The following is a 19,519-nucleotide window of genomic DNA, read 5'->3' as shown; positions in this document are numbered from 1 at the left end:
GATGCTTTCTTCAGTGCCATATTTTTGGATATTGATGCTACAGCATTCTTCACCTGTCCTGTGCCTTTCTTACCTTCAGGCTATTCCCATGGATCTTCACTATCCAGGTGCATAACTGAGAAGAATCTACTACAGAGAGAACTGATGCTTTCTTCAGTGCCATATTTTTGGATATTGATGCTACAGCATTCTTCACCTGTCCTGTGCCTTTCTTAGCTTCAGGCTATTCCCATGGATCTTCACTATCCAGGTACATAACTGAGAAGAATCTACTACAGAGAGAACTGATGCTTTCTTCAGTGCCATATTTTTGGATATTGATGCTACAGCATTCTTCACCTGTCCTGTGCCTTTCTTAGCTTCAGGCTATTCCCATGGATCTTCACTATCCAGGTGCATAACTGAGAAGAATCTACTACAGAGAGAACTGGTGCTTTCTTCATTGCAATATTTTTGGATATTGATGCTACAGCATTCTTCACCTGTCCTGTGCCTTTCTTAGCTTCAGGCTATTCCCATGGATCTTCACTATCCAGGTGGATAACTGAGAAGAATCTACTACAGAGAGAACCGGTGCTTTCTTCATTGCAATATTTTTGGATATTGATGCTACAGCATTCTTCACCTGTCCTGTGCCTTTCTTCGCTTCAGGCTATTCCCATGGATCCTTACTATCTAGATGCATAACTGAGAAGAATCTACTACAGAGAGAACTGATGCTTTCTTCAGTGCCATATTTTTGGATATTGATGCTACAGCATTCTTCACCTGTCCTGTGCCTTTCTTAGCTTCAGGCTATTCCCATGGATCCTTACTATCTAGATGCATAACTGAGAAGAATCTACTACAGAGAGAACTGATGCTTTCTTCAGTGCCATATTTTTGTATATTGATGCTACAGCATTCTTCAAATGTCCTATGCCTTTCTTCGCTTCAGGCTATTCCCATGGATCCTTACTATCTAGATGCATAACTGAGAAGAATCTACTACAGAGAGAACTGATGCTTTCTTCAGTGCCATATTTTTGGATATTGATGCTACAGCATTCTTCACCTGTCCTGTGCCTTTCTTAGCTTCAGGCTATTCCCATGGATCTTCACTATCCAGGTGCATAACTGAGAAGAATCTACTACAGAGAGAACTGATGCTTTCTTCAGTGCCATATTTTTGGATATTGATGCTACAGCATTCTTCACCTGTCCTGTGCCTTTCTTAGCTTCAGGCTATTCCCTTGGATCTTCACTATCCAGGTGCATAACTGAGAAGAATCTACTACAGAGAGAACTGGTGCTTTCTTCATTGCAATATTTTTGGATATTGATGCTACAGCATTCTTCACCTGTCCTGTGCCTTTCTTAGCTTCAGGCTATTCCCATGGATCTTCACTATGCAGGTGCATAACTGAGAAGAATCTACTACAGAGAGAACTGGTGCTTTCTTCATTGCAATATTTTTGGATATTGATGCTACAGCATTCTTCACCTGTCCTGTGCCTTTCTTCGCTTCAGGCTATTCCCATGGATCCTTACTATCTAGATGCATAACTGAGAAGAATCTACTACAGAGAGAACTGATGCTTTCTTCAGTGCCATATTTTTGGATATTGATGCTACAGCATTCTTCACCTGTCCTGTGCCTTTCTTCGCTTCAGGCTATTCCCATGGATCTTCACTATCTAGGTGCATAACTGAGAAGAATCTACTACAGAGAGAACTGATGCTTTCTTCATTGCAATATTTTTGGATATTGATGCGACACCATTCTTCACCTGTCCTGTGCCTTTCTTCGCTTTAGATTCGATTCCCATGGCTCTTCAATGTCCAGATACATAGGAGATGTAGTTTGACATCAAATGGTTATTAGGTTGAAAACTTGGTAAGTTTCTAGATTATGAAACAATAATTCTGACTATTCAACATTTTTTAACTAGATATTTAAGGGCTAAACCATTTATTTCATCTAATGCATTCCCTTCCTTCTAGCTCCAAATCGGAATGCGATATCAAAATTGGTTTATTCATCAGACAGCTTGAGTATGCACTTTCAGAAGCTTACTGACTTAATATCATTCTCCATCCTACTGGATAGTATTATAAAAATTACTGATTTAGTGTCAAAGCATATCTAGAAGTGGGCTAAAAATTACACACGGTTCTTTTGAGTAAAGATGGATCTTGTTGCTTAAGCAATGCGACCCACTTGATCACTCTGAATCATTTACTATATTCTTGGATTATCCTGTCAAGATGCCCAAATTTGTAATAAAAATTGATTCTTAAAATAAGGTAAGGAACAGTTCTAATTTTTTATATATATAATTTTTCAATTTAGTTTGTCGAACTACAAGTCAGAAAGTGATTTGTTGCTTTTAAGAATGGAATCGATTAATTCATACGTAAGATTTATGAAGTATAAAAAAAAATCTTGTCTCTAAATTAATGAAATGAGCACCATAATTAACAAGCGTATGTGTAAATTTTATGTATATAACAAAACATATAACATGTTAAATACATACGATGCGCAAAATATTAGAATAATTTAAGAATCGGTTCTTGATTCGTAATCTAAAAATGTCTGCTTTGAGATTAAGCCTGACAGAAGGGTGCAATTAAAATAGTGGCTCTCCATTCTGTTCCGATATTTTCTATTACTAGAGAAATCCGGAGCTATTTGCCTGTACAAAAATTAAACTCTTGTACTATGTTGGCTAACTGAAATCGTACACACGGTGTTCCGGAATTCATGGAACAAATTTTTAGTTGCTTCAGAACGCTATGGGAATGTATTCGACTCAAATGAAAAGGGGGGGGGGCGTAAACACAGGGGAAAAGAGATGAAAAGAAAGATGTTTATTGACTGCATTGTTGACGAGTGCAATGTTGACTGCTCAGAAATGAATCCACCAAAAACGGTGCATATTTGGCAACTTCAGTGAAGCGCCTTGTGTATATGCTCAAAGATTTCAGTTATTTTCACGTACACGAGCAGAAATTGGAGATATTCAAGCAGCGAGATTATCATCCGACACGAATGGATTCGTTAAATAAAATTCTTAGGATGTGCCCATAAAAAGTAATGGACACTGTATAAATCGGGAGATCGAGGTGGCCAAAGAATTCTTTCATCATGCTCAATTCATCACGCCCCAAAACTCTTTCAATTAACGTCGCTTCTCTTTTCCTCTTATTTTCTGTTTTTGAAGTTCACCGCATATTTGCGCCCATATATCCCTATACCATAAATGATTGTTACAATGTCCTATAGTATCCCTTAAAGTTGATACCATGAATTCGACATCACCTTGTATTTAAGATATAATTAATAAAAAAGGAAGGAAATCGTAATTTGTCCACTGGCCTTGATTTAAAGCATTTTGATCTTTCTCTTTGACACTTTAACCAATATGAAATTTTAAAAACTTCCTGTTTATTGCTCTATTTTCAAAAATCGTTGTACATAAATAAAATTAGAACGCATAGCTTCTATATTGCATCATTCTTATTAAACTTTAAATAGAGAATCTTAAACGATGTTTTATCAAGACTAATAACGTTTCCGTTTAAAATTCCAGTTTACGCCAATTGTTTTATTGCAAATGAATGCTGTTATTGAAGTGAGGATAAATCATAGAAAATTGCATAAAGCAAACTTCTTTGAAAAATCCAAATTAATATAAAAGAATAGTGAATTCTAGCACTAAAAAAAATCTGATATTTGGGCTTTTCAAAGAATTTTCACTAATATAATAAGAGTGAATCTTGCTCTATTTCCTCCTTCCTAAAACGTAAGCAAGCCCTGTTTTCCAAAATACGCTTTAAATTCCTCTGGAAACAAATTGTATTACTATTTTTTAATTTGACAAAAACGATAAGCATTCATACAGAATTCAATGGATCGACACTTAATGTTAATTTCTAAATAAAAAAAAGAGATTAAAATTGCTATTATTTATCCGTATTAAAACGATTTTTACTGACAAAATCTCCTTGAAATAAATATAACTCGTTCATCGAAAAAGTTAACTTTTATTCCTATATCTAGAGAATCTTTGTCTTTAAAATGATTACATTTAGGTATGAAATAAAAAGAAAATCTCAGCATGTTAATTTGGAAAAAATTCCACTCTTAATAACTTCAACTCAAAATTTCCTTTGTAGAAATATAATATTCTATTGTGTAGCTCCTGAATGCTGAAATTTAATGCAAAATATTTTCATATTTGATACCCATACAAATTATTGAACAGCGCATTATTAATTTTCCTTTCAACCTTTTCTAGGGCCATGGAAGGTATACTTTCCATCAAAATCTTCAATCTTTGTATGAAGCTATGAAGGTTGGCATAAGTTATAACAATTTTTATCAGACAGAAACTTAGAGGCATCAGATCCTTACCTCACGCAGAATTAGTGTCTTGAATTGTTACTTAGTTATTAATCAAATTATTTTATTTAATAAGCTAAATGAATCATTTTCTTAAGCCGGTCTTAATCTTCAAAATATTTTAAAATACCATTACTAGATAAAATGGTTTTTAAATGGTTTACTCATCAATAAAAACATTTTACAATACAGTACAAACTGTTATTTAGCATTTTAACTGTGCCGTCAAGTTAGGGTGTTTGCATTTATAAGAGATTCATCTAAAAAGACAAAACATTTATGAGTTTGAATGTATTTTAATTTCAATTACAATTCATTATTACGGTTTGCTAAGCGTATGTTCAAATCTAATCTTTGTGACAAAAAATTAGACCGTTCATCATTACTGTATAGTAATCATGGCATTAATGATGATATTCATATCTATTCCGAATTGACTATTTTTTTCCTTTCTAGATTAGAATCGATGATGCCATGTTTATATTCGAAATGTTACTTATGAAACTTAGCCGAAAAGATTTAATCTTGTAACATCAAAATTCCATAGAATTCTGGGAATTCCTAAGATTGCTACAGTTCTGGTCATCATCTGAACATGGCTTAGAATTTTGAAGTCCATCTTGAATAGTTCTCGTATTGATTCAAAGCGAGACGTCATTTCTACTAAACCAATGACCTACTCTACTCTACAGTTGAAGCAGCAGTGCCATTTTATGAAGTAACGCATGAGTTTTGACAATTTTGTGAATTTCCCTCGAAATCAATATATCCTTGATCATTCTCTGCTCAATTTCAAGATACTGATGCTCAAAGATTCTGTATTTTTGAAATTCTTACAAGAATCTTCATGCAAACTTCATTTCAAAATCTTTTTACAAGATCTTGATGTGCAAGTTAAATGCAGTACATGAATATTATGGAAAACATTTTGTAATCCAGTTACATTTATGTAACCTTTGGATGTCTGAAATTCCAAATGTGCATTTGACATTTCAATCAGAATTTAAGTTTAAAATTTTGTTAAATGTTTGACAAAATTAGAAACTAATTTTGCTGCAGTAATCAAAATTTGAAATATATTTCTAATTAAAGCTGTATTATAATTAGAAAATATTCAGTTTCATTAAAAATGTTTTTTGATAAGACCATCTTAAAATTAATTACTAATTTTCGCCTATGTAAATTCTTTTCCTAAAAATATTTGGAAACTTGATTATATAATATATAATATATATATATTAGCCATAAGTGATGCAATCAAATAAAAACTGGTTTTACTTGCAGCATTAATTTTTGATTTAAAGACTGTAGTCGTGTAACAAAAATTGTTTATCGCACTAAATTTTTGTACAATATTTGTAATTTTCAGGGATTAAATAACAATTGCAAATACAATCATCAGTATAATCATGCTATAAAAGAGTGAATTAATTTGAATTCCTTATACTGTTTTCTAATATTGTTCGATGGATGAAATATACGATTAGATAAAAAAAAAAAAAATCTGCTTAGCCAAATCCGGCTCTTGTGTCATAAAACTAAATTACACTCTTTTGCTTTTAAAGTAATTATCTTTGGCTGACTTATCAACTTATGCGCCAATTTCATTAAAAATTGATTTCTGAGAATTGTTTTCATTTCATTTTATCACGTGATATGGAATTTTTATAATCAAAGATTTCCTTAAATTAACACAATTATTAAATAAGAATTAAATATTCACTCCGTTTTATAGTTTTAATTGGACATAAAATGCAGATTCAAAGTCCTAATGCTTAACTTAGCTTTAGAATACAGTTGAATATTTTCAAATTTGTGAATGTTCAATGCATGGAATGTATAAATGTTTTAATATTATTGAAGTGAAAATTAATTCTCCTCAAATTGTATATTTTTAAAGTTTTTCGTCTCAAAATGTACTGAATGCTTAATATTCCCCTTTTAAAAATATGGCAATTTTGAAGTTCAATAATTTAGCTAAATTATGTTGTTGAAATTAGCATTAATTTTGGAGATTTTTCTGTTGTATGCGGTAATATTTTTAAATATATTGCTTATTCATTGCAAAAATTTTCAAATCATTTTTTAGGCAATAAATTTCTTTTGCGAGTGAGATTTAAAAATTGCTTTTGTGAATATTCAAAATTCTGTGTTAAAAGTATTTTAGATTTAACTATTTAAAAACATTTATTTAATTTTAAGGGAATAATGTTTTTTTTAATAATAAAAAAAATCTTTAGCCTTTCTATACTTTTATATAAAAAAAAGGATAACTGATTGTCTCGGCCGGCCAGCCAATCGGAAATCCTTTCTAATATTAAAAGCAGCAATATTTGCTCACCATGCCTGATCAACATGGTGATCAATGTTCAATAATTCGAAATGTAGTGTTCTAATTTAAATCCGGATTAATAATCAATATCTTAATTTTTGTGAATAAAATATCGTGTAGAAACAATGAAAGCTAATACCACGAGCACAGGAAAATTATTTAAAATTCTTCGTCAATTAATTTTTAAAAATGACCCTTTAAATCTTGAATGAGTTTTAAATTCTTTTAATATATATGGATGGTAAATTAGTTTCCGGGAAATGGTTCATCTGTAAATTGATTTCTCTTACAAAGAAAGTTGTTGGAATTGCATTAACTAAAATTTGGAATAATTGCACAAATGTTGAAGAGTTATATTTTCCATTGTTCATCACTGTCTATTTTGTATGTTTTATTTATTATTACTTATTTATTACTGTATTTCATATTTTAAAGTACCGTTTATACTGTTTTACTTAAATATTTTCTATTGTAATTTTCTGTCTGAAATCTCACTTTTAATTATATGCAATACTATGAATGTTCTACCAATCTTATAAGCCATGCTTTTGTATAAATAATGTGAAATAAAGTATGTTATTAAAGTATGTTTGTGCAAATAAAGTTCTGCGATTTATTATTCTTGATGCATTAATACTTATCTGTAACCGCCGAACGTTATGCATGTGTTTGCAATTTAAAGGAATAAATTGCTAGAGTTTTATTGTTCTAGCAATGAACTTTCAAAAATTTTGGCAAATATTCTTTTACGGAATATTACGAAAAAATAGATAATAAATATGATTAACCCTCTCGATTCCAGCAGGGCGATTTGAGAATTTACCCTATAACATCCAAGTGGGACGGTGTGGGGCGGCTGCTAGCCGTTTTAGGGGAGATGGGTATTAAGAGCGGCTACTCTACTAAACACTCCTGGTGGTCCTCGTTATCTTCGACAATCGCGGCTTTTTCCCAGTAGTTTCCCCTGTGCCTTAAGACGGTAGGGGTTGAGGAAGGATTCAGTAAATAGGTTGTTGGCGTATACTTTGTATTTTGAAAGGGTTTTAATTTCTATTTTCATGTGCTGTTAACTCAAAATTGGAAAGATTTTATGGCCATTTATAAAAGAAATTTTCCACTGAAGTGTTCTGCTAACGATGAATGATGCCGACACGTTAATGCACGACACGCTTGGATGTTAAAAATAACGAGAATAATCAAATTAAAGATATATTTAAATATTAAACCTTATTGTATTTGTGTATAGAGCGTAAGTATCGGATACTAGCGATGAACAAAATAAGTTTATTAAATGAACATTAAAGGGGAGTGTACTTCAAAAAAAATGGTAGGTCTTTCAATTATTTTCAATAATTGTTCATATAGATATTGTTGCTTTCCTGTTTCGCCGGAAAAGTATATTTCTATTTAACATGTTTTATGTTTGTCTCGCTGGGATTTTGTTGGTTTTTCCCTCATTTTTTGATGCAGCAGTTGCAGAGCAATTTCACTTTCTATAAACACGATGTTTTAAATATTTTCAGAGATTTGCCAATTAATTTAGCTAAATAGTCATTTCACACACTTACTTGAATAAATTATTAAAAATTAAAGAAAATAATTGAAACAAAATTCTGCCTTTTAGTAACTAATGAAATTGTTGGAATAGTGGAATTCTTAATAAATTTATTCTGGTCAATTGATTGAAGTGGGATGTTCTCGACAAATTCGAGACTGTAAATAATTTTCATCGGGTAAATAATACATCTGATGTAAAATTTAATTCATACAGGCAGAATGGGCACTTTTTATTATAAAACATTTAAGATATTTATTTCTAATTTTTTTTAAATAGAAAATCAAAATTCTGATATTGTGCAAGTGCGTATTTTAAAATCAGAACCGTATAGGTCATTACAATATCGGTATCAGTTACATGGAAGTAAACATTAAAATTAGCGATTTTATGTTAAATGAAATTTTTATTTCAATATATTTAAACTGAAAGTTTTAAAAAATGACGAATGTTGTGCAACTTGAAAATTTGAACTTTAATGTAAATATTTTCTAAAAAGAAATGTTGTTCAAAAATAAAAATTAATACATGCATAATGTTTCTGAATATTGTGTAAAATTCCATATCTAAGCAATAAAATTTAAATCTCAGTACGCATTATACACATAATATTGGGGAACAAGTAAAAAAACATTAATAGCAGGGCCAATATTAATTTTCTATTTTACAATTTTTACATATGCATTTCTATAATAAGTGAAATATTGACAGGTTTTGGGAAGATAAAACTAAAACTCGTTTTCTTAGGAAACAAATTTCCATAATAGTTGGAAATTTGTCTATCTTTACACTTAATCTTTTAACACTAGATTTATGGAAGTTGTCAAATTGACGAGTTCCGTAATTCAGATATTAAAAATATTGCAATATACACTGAGTGGCAACTGCAACTTTTTTCATCCTCTATCAACAGGTTCACTCATAATAACATCAAACGTTGCATCAAATTCAGTTGAATCAAACATTCTTCACATCATGCAACAGATTCACTTGTCTCTGCAACTGACGAATTATATGACTCAAAAGTTGCGTCAAAAATTTGATTCAAGGCTTTATGCATTTTGTGCGCAGTCTTAGATTAGAAGCAATTGTTTGCTCATTCTTAACTGAATACTTTGTGAGTGAATGAATGTTTTATTGTTTCATTAATAACCGAAGTTTTAAATCGTTTTCATTGAAAGATTGATTCGATATGTAATCCCAAATGAAATATTTGTATGAATTGCAAAATTATAAATCTTTCTGTGTTTGAATTTGCTTTAGCTTGTTTTACTACTACTCCATTCATATTTAATAACTTGTAATGCTCCTTTTTGTATTTAATGCTGTTTGCAAATTTCCGTAGCTATGTCTTGTTTTAAAAGACGGATTATACAGGATATCCATTCTAAGCGCATTGCGGTAACTAAATTTTAAACGGCATAGAGTTAATCCAACTGAAAAATTCTTTGAAATAAATAATTTCTTTGCTTGTCTCTCAATAAATGCACTGCTAAAAACATTTAAGCTAAGTGCATGCTAAAAACAACAAAAGCAACATTTTGATCCACTACTAATTTAAAGAAACAAAGTTCTATTCTTTCACGACCATAACGTATGAGCATTTCATAACGATGTTATGAAATGCTCGGTTACAATAACTTGGTGTAATCAACGACCGTTAATAATAATTGAAACAAGAAACTTTAAGTGACTTGTTTCAATTATTATTACCCGCTTTTTGAGACATTGAATCGTTGGAAATACTGGTTGCATTTAATCTTTTCTACATCATGATGTTCATTTTTTCAAAGAAATATTTTTAAATATCAAAATTGTGTTAAATGTTATAGACGTGTTATTTTAATAGCCTTGCACTTGTTATGTTTATCGTATATATGAACATTCCCTATGGGGCCGAGTCTAATGAAATCAATGTAAACTTCCAAAATATAGCTCTCTATATAACTGTACGATGAATTCTTTTAATTGCTCTGCCTTTTTCGATATTGAGATTTTATTTTCCAATCCATCGTATGAAATGCTCAGACAACAAATATGTTCTCCTCAATTTCGAATAATAGAAAAAGTTATATGGCTAAATATTTAATGAAATAATGAAAATACTTTGAATTTCATTCCAACAAGAAGATTTATTGCTAAAAATTTTGCAATTTTTTTTAATTGTTAAAATTCCAAAAAAGGGACGAAAAGCAAGAAAAAAATGTCACTAAAGAAGCTTTTTTTAATTTACAATGGTGTAAAAATTGTGGCTGCACTTGCTAATTTTTTGCATTTTATTGCAGGAAAACGCTGAAATAGAGCAAAACTTTTATTAAAAATTTTAATTGCAATTTTTTAAAAAGCGAAGTCGGACGCACATTCCTATCCTCCTAATTTTAATTTTGCAAATTTCATAGCTCTAGATAAATTATCTGACCTGTAGAGCGTTGATATGTAGACACTTAATCTTCTTAATAATTAGTTGAGATTTCTACGTTTTTAAATTAAATGAATTTCAAACTTTTCATCATTTTAATTAACCCTTTGTACTCGGAAGAGTAATTCGATGAAAATTATTCATCTAATACAAAGGCTTGTTTATTGTTCAGAAAAGTAAATATAATTGTTTCAAGGTGAATTTCCCCGAAAAGTTAATTTACATCTTTTTACCATTATGTAGGTGCTTTTAATAATCAAAATTTAAAAATAAATAAATAAACAGTTAAAATGATGCATCGCCTTGAATGGTGACCATGAGTCCCCTTTCGAGTGCAAATCGTTAATATGGTAAAATAAAATTTCAATTTAAACTGTTTTATCATTTAATATTTTATTAATTTTATAAAACATTTTAACGAATATAAAGATATTAAAACCCACATTAAATAACGAAATCGTTTATTGTTTGAGGACAATACAACATGAGGCACAAAAAACGAAACATAGAACATCATTATAAAGAATGTTTTCAAAAATAAATTAATTAATTAATATAGAATAAATAAAAAAAATCATTAACCATACTAATTCTCATAATTATTTAAAATATTTATCCAATTAAGAAAAAAAACAACAATTTTTATAAGAAATTTCAAAAGAAAAAAAAAATAACGCTACATATACAAATTAAAACAATCTTCCCCTTCATAAGTGTAAAATCACCAAAAGCATTGTTCAAGTGCGGTGAACGGAGAGAAAGGATGAAATATATATTTATCCCTTTAAATCATTGGTTTGCATGCAAATATATATCCTACTTATAAGAGTTCTACGAGTCTCTCGTATCGAGGTAAACATGCGTTTGTTTTAAAAAGCTTGCTAATATAGAACTGCACAGTCGTTTACTACTGTGCAGTGGATGGCAATTGTTTACATTAAGTAACACATTCACAGCACATGAAATGCACGTCACCGTTGGAAGGAATAGAGTGTGCCAGTAGGTGAGACTTGTGTAAAAGTTTGCAGTATGTGGTTGTATGAAAATATCTCTTGAAAGCTTCTATTTCAAAATATTTCTGTTTTATTATTTATTGTTAATATTAGAAGTGATCTGGAATGGATCTAGAGTTACTAGTAGAATATTTTTCGATTCAATTTATTAAATTATATTTTTAAATCAAATACATACTTGCCAATATTTAACTAAAAGTAATCGTAATTTAAAATTTGATTATTTTTTAAATGTTTTATAAATTATATAATAGTCTTATACCTTTTAAAGCGTTTGGTATTTACCAAACTATCACCGTCAAAGAACAGTTTTAGATTAGAATAATCTGGCGAACATTTTCTAATATCTAATAAAGACAACAGATGGCAGCACGGAATCCTATGATGATTTTTGTTTCTCAATCAGTATATAAATTCGTTTCGATGAAAAAAATTCTTTCGAATAAGTCAGTGACAGGTAAATAGATAATACATTTAAAAAAAGAAATATTTTTTTTGTAATAGCTATAAAAATGCTGTTAAAATGTATTGTTACAAAAAATTATAATAAGAAATTAATTATTAAATTGACTGAACGAGACTCAATAGCATAGCGACCAAGGAAAAAAGTGGCATAAATGGAGGTCAGTATTAGAAGCTCTCATGGGGACAGTGTCGTAGTGATCAGAGGGGAAGGGGGGGAGGGCTACTAAACCCCGGGCGCTAGTGTTATGGAACTCCATAAGGACAAAATGTTGATGCATTTATCGTTTTCTTGAAATGAAATATCATAAAACGGCAAAAAAAAAAATAATAATAATAATTCCATGACCCAAACGCCATCTATATTTTCTGAACAACTGGTGATGACAAGGGGACGAAAAAACTATATTACGCCCTGGGCGCCCGTTACCTTCGCTATACCACTGCATAGTATATAATATTACAGCATTCATGTCATTTTCTTGAAAGTGAAATAGCATGTTACAGGTGCCATTTATTCTTTCTGAACCAATTGACATCTCTACACCACTGGAATAACCATATGAATTAAATTTCCTTTTTAAAATACCGTTCTAAATATAAGATAGATTAATAAAGAAATATCTTTAAAAAATCATTTTAATATTTGTTAAAATATTTTTCTTTATTAAGTTGCAATCAAAGTTAGTCTTTAAAATTTGTGAATTTTTTAACAACATATGGACTGATGTACTAGATCATTCAAGATATCTTTAAAATATCTGAAGAACCCTTTTTCATTCCAGTAGCTTCTTTATCATGTAAAAAAAATTCTTCAAAACCATTAAGAAAAATTTATCAATTCATGTTATCAGGCTGAAATAACAAAAAATCAGTTATAGAAAGAAAAAAAAATATTCTGTGGAAATATCTTTCGTGGTCATTTAATAATATTTAAATATTATAAAAATGTTTTCATTACCAATCTTATTTTTACTTATTAAGATTTCAGTTTCATTCAGTTATTTTCACCTTATCTGGCACGCTCTATTGCTTCAGATTCTTATATACAAGTATATTTAACGCATAATATATAATATATTTCATATAATGCTATAGATGCTACATTTTGTTCATCTGTCGAGTACAACGTTAAATTTAAATTTCTCTTTCAGCAAAGCTTGCAACAATTTCCACGGCACCACAAGCAACAAGCAAGGATTCAGTACCACAATTTTTAAGAGAGGCCTCACTTTGAAGGATATTTTTAAAAATTTTACTTCCATATTAGTATAATTTTTAATAGAGAGAAACTGAGTAAAAATTTGTTATTTTGAGTATATGACCATCAAATTATTTCAAGAAAGACTTTTAAAACTAATTTGCAGTTCCAAATTCAATCGTTATCAATCATTTAAACTATTACCGATAAAAATTTTCAAAGAGTATAACTTTTTAAACATACAAATGGAAATTTATAGATATAGGATAAACATATTAAGAAGTTTAAAAATATCATTGATTATTATAAGCTCCATAAATTATGAGCTAAAATCTTGGATCAATTCATTTAAGTATTACCATAGTATTTAAGATTACTTCTAAAATTTTTGATACATAGAAATGGCAAACAATTAACAATAAAAATTTAATAATTCAAACTATTTGTAGTGTTCAACTTTTGGATTTCTATTTCATTATCATTTTGAAATGATTGTTAAATTTAGAAATTTAATAAAAGATGTCGCATAAATTTTGCTTTTCAGAAATATCAAAGAAATTATGGTAATTACAGAAATTTTCCATTTTGATTTTTTTTAAATGCCAGCAAATCTGTGACTTTAATAAAAAAATAATAATAAATGATTACTCGTTTTGAAGATAATGGACAGAAATAACATCAATGATGAACTTGTAAAATTTTAGATCTGTACATTTCAAAATACTCAATAAAATTTATATATCATTCACCACACATTATGTCATCATTTTCACAATTTTTTTCCTTTGATTTCTATTTATTTTGAATGATTAATGATTATATACTCAGTGTATGCAATTTCCTTCAAATACTGAGGGCTCTCAGAATCATTGTTGTTGCTTACAACGTAGAACTTCAAAAAGTTTCTTAACAAGTAAAGTATATAGTTCAGCTCAAACCGCACCAAATATTATTGAATACTAATCAATACGTCTTTTTTGATAATACATACTTTAGCACCCTAAAAAGCACTGATACAATCACCTGAAGTGTTGAAGTTAGGTGCTAGGAGAAAAATACTTCATCAGACAATTTGATTCTGTGGTCACAAAAATATTCACACAGCCTGTAAAATATCCGTTTGCTTCTTTTATAGTCAGTTAGTGTTTTGATCAGTTTTCTATGTCTTTAAATATATTCATCTTGATGTAAGCAGCTGGTTATCAGTGTCTATAGCAGTATCTAGTAGATATCAATAGTTAATCTACGTGGGCACACAAGTCTGTTGTGCTACTGTATGCGAAGCATTGCATGTAATTGTCCTAAGCATTTATTCGGCATGCTTTTGTAGGCTAAAACTTGCGAGAACAGATAGATATTCCCGTGCTAAGGAAGTCATAGAATGGCAAATCCTGCAAGGAACTGGAACATACTACACGTGATCGAGAACTTAATTTAGATTATAAAGCTTTTGTGTGGTAACTGAAGAATATCAAAAGATAAACATAGGCTTGACAGGTATATCTTTCCGATGAAAAGATAGGAAGAAACTTAACAATACACGATGTCATTTCTTGCTGTTTTCACACACACGCATATGCATTTTTGTTATTTAATTAAAAGAATTGGAGGAGCCCCCTCCATGTTTCATCAAATTTTCTAGAGATCAAAAATCTTTTGTGTGGTAATTGAAGAATATCAAAAGATAAACATAGGCTTGACAGGTATATCTTTCCGATGAAAAGATGGGAAGAAACTTAACAATACACGATGTCATTTCTTGCTGTTTTCACACACACGCATATGCATTTTTATTATTTAATTAAAAGAATTGGAGGAGCCCCCTCCATGTTTCCTCAAATTTTCTAGAGATCAAAATTCTTTTGTGTGGTAATTGAAGAATATCTAAACATAAACAAAGGTCTGACAGGTATATCTTTCCAATGAAGAGGTAACAAAACTTAACAATGCACTATGTCATTTATTGTTGCTTTCACACAGGCATTATGCGTTTTTGTTATGATGTTTAATAAAAATAAATTGAGATATTTATATCCATGTTCCCTCACATTTCTCAGAAATCTAAAATTCTTTTTACTTTATATCTGAATATCACATTTATTTTACTATTCTTCTTCTTATTATTATATTCGGTTATTAATACTGCCAAATTCAATAGATTAGAAATGTTCAGTATTTACATCAACAAAACAAATATTGGGTTATTCTTAGAAGATTCCAAGCATTGACATGATTCAATTATTTTTTCTTTGTTAAACTTGAAAATAGTGCATGGTTTTTCAAATTTCTCAGTTCTACTCTAAAATTTCGAAAATAAAAATAAATTTTCAAAGTCAGTAATGATAGAAAAGCCATTTACTATTGATTCTTACTGCTACAAATATTCGTTAATGTCTTTAAATATTGCATGGTTTCAAAAACTTTTGATTTTGTAAGAGATATTTTTTTTTCTTTTAAAAAAACTGTTTTCTAAAGCTATATTTATTATTTCCTTTCTCTAACTATTCATTTTCATTTTACTGACTGTTTTTTTTTCACATCTGTTTACATTTATCATAAATAACTCTTTAAAAAAATAGCTAATTTTTTGTATTACATATTTTGGGACTCATCATTTATATATTAAGACGAATTTAAAATAATTTTGTAGATAAAATTCTAAGATTATTAGGTACCTTTTTTTCTTTACCATATATTTCATAAGGACCACAACGATATTTACCAAAATGTTTCCTATCTGAAATAAATAATTTAAGACTAATGATGACGTTTTATTTATTTGAAATTATATATTCAGAGCATAAATCCTCGATTAATAAAGATGTAAATGAAAAGTAACTTTGTTCGGATTGTTGCTTTTATATGGACAGTATAGCATTTATCGATGTTATGAAGCTATAAAATGGTCCTAGCAATTAATTTCTGATAAAATACGAAATTAATCATAAAGAAATGCTATCTATATCTTTTGTTCAATGTGCTTGAGCAAATTATTATTCTCTGAGCAATTATCAGGCATTTTCTAGATAATTGATGCAATATTTAAATATTTAATATTCCTTTTCTAAAATTAAGCAGTTGCAATGACAGCAGCTCTCTTTATTTGCAATTAGAAATGATGTTACGGATTGCTGATGAAACGCAAGAAAACGAAACAATAGCACTTTCAGAGCTACGTGGCGTTATTTCCTTTTTCTCCTACTAATTTCTTCTCTTCTTGTCACGATTTATCTTGATATTACGTTTCTGCTTTCTCTCGAATCTAACACTAAGAGAACGAAAAGCGGAAACAGAAATAAAGGGAATAAATTGAAGTGAAATAATAGGAAGTGCTCGTCATAAGAAGATTTGCTTCTTCAGCTAAGTAACAATTCATCTTCTTTGACTAGTTCAATTGCGCCGTGGTCCACTGCGCAACACTACTGGCCTAGTATTGGCGATGCTTTTGGCGATATTCTTCAAACTGGAATGTCAAACCGGTCACGGTCGCCACCAAAGAGATGTTCACTTCGAGGGGTGTAGGAGACCCGTCCTCCCCTCATCCGGACAGCCGGACTGGAAGCCGGTGGTGGCGGAGGAGGTGGCAAGTGATGGATGTCTGTGTCGATATCCGGAGCTCGGATGGCCTCCAACTCCATGGGCTGAGACATTTCTGCAATCCGCAGGCCCCTGGGCGGCAAGGGGGGCCTTCGGGAGGAAGGGCTGGTCTGCGACATGAGGCCCTGCATGCCCTTCTCAATGGTATAAGCCTCCATTCCATTGGCTCGTAGTCGCTTCTGGGCTTGCAGAGTGGCTCGCAAGGTTTTTTTCTTCTGGAAAGAAGCGCCAAACATCAAGCTTAAGCAACAAGAGGCACATGCAAATAAAATTAACTTACAGAAATAAGACCTGAAGCAGCGAGGAAAATATAACACTGAAAATTCCTCTTCATTACTTATAAATGCACCATAAAGCAGCGCTCACACGAGTCCAATGGAAGACCATGTCTACCTCAGGAACATCACGTGACCAGAACAAGACAATAGCAAATGGTTGCCTCTTCAGGGCAACTATTTCCCATTGTCCCATTGTGGTCACGTGATCAGTTGGCGTGACCTTCAGTTGCTCGCAATAGTTGACCTCGTGTGAACCTTGCTTAGGTTGTAAGACTTGTCTAATACCATGGCATCACGATACATGACATCGAGACATGACTCATAATGTTGAGACTTATATCACAACAGATATCTTATCATTTTTTTTAGTTACTTGCTTTTAGATTTAGAATTGGCAAAGGCTCTTTAGCTACGTTAAAGAATTTATCAAATAAGATATTATATTGAAACATATTACTTGAAATTTTTGTCAAGGAGAAGTAAGCTTTAAGAAAGATTGAAGAAAATCGCAAAGTAAATAGAAATTTTAGGGAGCTAGCGTCTACATCTTTATCATGGAATGATAGGCCATTAAGTACATATCATGATCTTTAAGCATTTATAATTCAATAAACTCAATTATTATATATATATACTTAAAATAATCTTTAATAATTTTGACAGTAAGTTTAGTAAACTTTTGGCAATATCTTTTGTATTAATACGGCTTTGTACAGTTTTGGAATTTTTCAACTTATTTTTAATATTGCAATTCAAAAAGTTAAAATTTTTAAATAATGTGAGATAAAATAAATTTGAACTTTTCGTTAATCAATCAATAATTACTGAAATTTTTTTTACCAGAATTTATAGGTAGATTTTTTTCGGTAAAATAAAGAATTATCTCCATTTTTACTTAATTTAGCAGAATTCAGATACGTTTAAATAAGACATCAAAAAATTATCATTTCTATGCATAATTCTACAACAAAATTTCTTTGACCAGTATTTTTCTAAGACCATGTATTAGAAAAATACTAGTCAAAGAAATTTTGACCTGAATTTAGTGATTATAAAATTTTGCTTTTATATCTATATTATAAAATTTTGTAATATAGATATAAAAGCAAAATTTTATAATCACTAAATTCAGGTTTTTATAAGAAAAGTTGTTTCACTCGAATTACTTAATTAGAATTTAATGTTAAAACATTTTATCTTAATTAAAAAATTATCTTTAATACTGAAAATAATTTTTAACTTTACATTTATGATACATGTTTTACATGTTTGCAGAAATTCCTACTTTTTGTATCATTATCAAAGCCTAAAACATTATTTTTTAAAATTATTATGCTCGTACTAAATTTAATTTTATACATCAATTATCAGTATTTAATCAATAATATTTTTAAATAGCTGTAAAAGAAAATTATTCTTTTAAATTTTGTATCTAGTTGCAAAATCTATTTTCTATTCAACAAAGCTATTTAGATAGGAAAATTTTATTCAATTTCTTTTGTGGCTTAGATTATTAAATTTAAACAATACATTATTATTTCTCTCCCTTTTATTGAGTATATACGTGTGTATATTTTATTGCAATAAAAGAAATACAATACTAAAACTTTCTTATAATAATTAATTCGTAATTACTCTCCATTTCAATTGCACCTGTACTTCTCTCTTTTCATAAAAACATGCAGCATGCAATTTACAATTATTATGATGGATACATGACGATGAATATCATTAATTTGTGATTATCTAAATTCATCAGTACATTAATCTGTACGTATAATGCTATTTATACCCATTAGTACATTAATCTGTATATTATCTAATAATATCTGAGTATGTTTATCCATCATTAGTTAAATATACACATTTTCTAATAGGTGAATCAGTATATCCATCTGTAAGTAAATGTGTACATGTATTAATATGTGAGCAATAATATCCGTCTATTGGTTAGTGCGTATATTCATTAAGATGTGTTTATCAGCAGGTAAACACATTACATCTATGAATAAGTAAGTATATCTATTGTAGGTAAATGCATATATTAATTCATAGGAATAATATGTGAGTAGATTTATCCATAAATAGGTAAATATGTATATTTTCTAATATGTGAGTCAGTATGTAATCTGCAGGAAAATGCATATAATGATGTGCGAGTAAACATATCCATCTATTGGTTAGCGCATACGTCCATTGATGAGTAAGTACATATAGTTACGAATCTGTGATGCTGCTTCCCAGCATAGTTGGTTCCATCATCAGAAAGACTGTT

General features: G+C 30.0%; 1 protein-coding gene across 4 annotated transcripts in view; it reads right to left on the bottom strand.

Annotated features, from left to right (window-relative positions):
- Window positions 1-13,992: 13,992 nt before the first annotated feature.
- The window catches only part of LOC129988786 (glutamate [NMDA] receptor subunit 1-like), a 62,112-nt gene continuing 56,585 nt past the window's right edge, over window positions 13,993-19,519 (bottom strand). For 2 of the 4 annotated variants that reach the window (XM_056097058.1, XM_056097060.1), the window contains one exon: window positions 13,993-17,181. In XM_056097058.1, coding sequence (XP_055953033.1) covers window positions 16,828-17,181 — 354 coding nt within the window. In that variant the 3' untranslated portion in view covers window positions 13,993-16,827. The remainder of the gene's footprint in view (window positions 17,182-19,519) is intronic. The other 2 variants (XM_056097059.1, XM_056097061.1) reach the window with 1 other exon arrangement.

Source organism: Argiope bruennichi, chromosome 10 (assembly GCF_947563725.1).
Source record: "Argiope bruennichi chromosome 10, qqArgBrue1.1, whole genome shotgun sequence".
NCBI lineage: Eukaryota > Metazoa > Arthropoda > Arachnida > Araneae > Araneidae > Argiope > Argiope bruennichi.
Note: the sequence above shows the minus strand (reverse complement) of the source record. Positions and strands in the feature narration are given on the sequence as shown.